We start from the raw sequence: 2,090 nt of genomic DNA, 5'->3' as shown, positions 1-2,090 counted from the left end.
GTTTTATGTAACTTCAGTGAAGGATTTATCTTAAACAGGAATTGCCAGTGCATTTCTCTTTTCCTTGTAACTTAAATCATGTCCCTTTGGCAAATTTTAAATAACTTTTATATTGGACAGGATCCAGTCAATAAAATAATATGTGAAACAAGTGATTTTAAAGATACTCCATTAAAAATGCTTCTTTCAAATCATAAATCTGATTCATATTCCCTAATTGAAATATATTTTGCATTTATGAAATTTTACCTCATAACACTTAGAAAACTATTGATTCTTTTCAATATTAAGCCCCTTCTCATTAGAGTAAGGTTTTTATTTTTGTTTTCCTGTGTGCTTTCTTTTCAGTAATGATGTTCACTATTGTACTAATATTTTAACATAAATTTCCCTATCCTTTCAGCAATGGTGAGGAAATCTTAGGAATGAAGTCAAGCTTAGATTTCCTGAAACACCTATTCTCATTTTTCTTCATTACAATTATCATCTGAAAGAAGCTTTTTTATAAGGAGGTGAAAGTGGTAAATTGACCAGGGTCAGTACTGGATGGAAGGCCAAATATAGATGAGGAAAAGAAAAAATTAGATAGAAATAGAAGAAAAAGTGCTTGGGGATCTGGACATCAATGTTCCCCTAATTCCTTGACAGCAATATAAATCTTTTGACTAAGTCATTAAAGGCTTGTTTCACTTGATTGTTCCTCAGAGTGTAAATGAATGGGTTTAACATGGGGGAAATGGAAGTAGTGAGTATAGTTACTCCCTTATTAATGGCCATTTCATCTTTTGCTGAAGGTTTGATATAAACAAAGATGCAGCTGCCATAGGTGATAGAAACCACAATAATGTGGGAAGAACAGGTTGAAAAGGCTTTTGTCCTCTGCTGAGGAGAGGAGAGTCTTAGAATTGTTCTGATGATGTACATGTAGGACAGAACCACACACACCAGAGTCAAAATAAAAACCATCACAGAACAGATAATTACCATCTGCTCTATGAACCATGTATCTGAGCATGAGATCTTCAGCATAGGGTTAGCATCACAGACAAAGTGGTCAATGGCATTAGAGGCACAGAATTCCAAGTCCAGTCCCAAGCTAAGTGGTGGCAATATGATCAACAGAGTTGTCACCCAACAGCAGAAGATTAGCCTTTTGCAGACCCTGTAGTTCATAATAATCATGTAATGCAGGGGTTTGCAGATGGCTACATATCGATCAAAGGACATGGCAACCAGGAGAAAAAATTCCGTTACTCCAAAAACATCTGTAAAAAATAGTTGGCATACACAAGCATTATATGTAACACTCCTGTCACCTGTTGATATACTGTACAAGAATCTAGGAATGCATGCAGAAGTGAATGAGATTTCTAACAAAGAAAAATTTTGGAGAAAATAGTACATTGCAGTTTTAAGGTGAGAATCCACTAATGTGAGGATGATGATGCTCAGGTTTCCAGTTACACTCAACATGTAGGTGATCAGTAGAAATATAAAAATCAAAATCTGTAGCTGAGGGTCATCTGTCAATCCCAGAAGGATGAAACTGGTTTGAGATGTGTGGTTTCTCATTCCTGGGTCCTGTCTTTTTCCCAGTCTGCATGTAAAAGCAATGGAAGTAAGATCTGAGTAGAGAGTGGAAAAATTGTCTTACAATGGGTTTTGTTCAGAAAAGCCAAGCAAAGTATTTTACATGTATTTTGTTTTTCTTGATAATGAGTTTTAAAAATAATCCCTGCTCTTGGCTCTGTTGATAGCATATCATAGGTGGATCATAAACCTGGCTTTCAAATGTTTTTTACAACATATGGTAAGGTAGACATGTTATATTGCAGCCCAATGTACCTGCTCACACCTACACAAATACTTACACACATATATTGGAAAAAAAAAACTATCCCTTAGGTTCTGTACTCTCTGATGTTTATGTTCTAATATATCTCATTAAAAATAAATGCATGTATCATCAATTTGATTTTATAACCAATTAAATGGTCATGACTGTATTTCAGAAAAAAATAGTGGTTTTATGGAAGTTTTTGAATAATGTAGTTCAAGGAAAATAGAATCTTCCATGAGAATTTTTTAAA

At 34.4% G+C, this 2,090-nt stretch overlaps 1 protein-coding gene across 1 annotated transcript; it reads right to left on the bottom strand.

Annotated features, from left to right (window-relative positions):
- Positions 1-633: 633 nt before the first annotated feature.
- Positions 634-1,572, bottom strand: LOC118935470 (olfactory receptor 6C2-like). The gene has a single exon (XM_057508271.1). The coding sequence runs from the start codon at positions 1,570-1,572 to the stop codon at positions 634-636; it is 939 nt and encodes a 312-aa protein (XP_057364254.1).
- Positions 1,573-2,090: the final 518 nt, after the last annotated feature.

This window comes from Manis pentadactyla, chromosome 10 (genome assembly GCF_030020395.1).
Source record: "Manis pentadactyla isolate mManPen7 chromosome 10, mManPen7.hap1, whole genome shotgun sequence".
Taxonomy (NCBI): domain Eukaryota; kingdom Metazoa; phylum Chordata; class Mammalia; order Pholidota; family Manidae; genus Manis; species Manis pentadactyla.
This window is presented reverse-complemented; position numbering and strand designations above follow the sequence as displayed.

Coding starts and splice junctions, on each gene's coding strand:
- LOC118935470 (XM_057508271.1), bottom strand. CDS start 1,572: ATGAGAAACCACACATCTCAAACCAGTTTCATCCTTCTGGGATTGACA.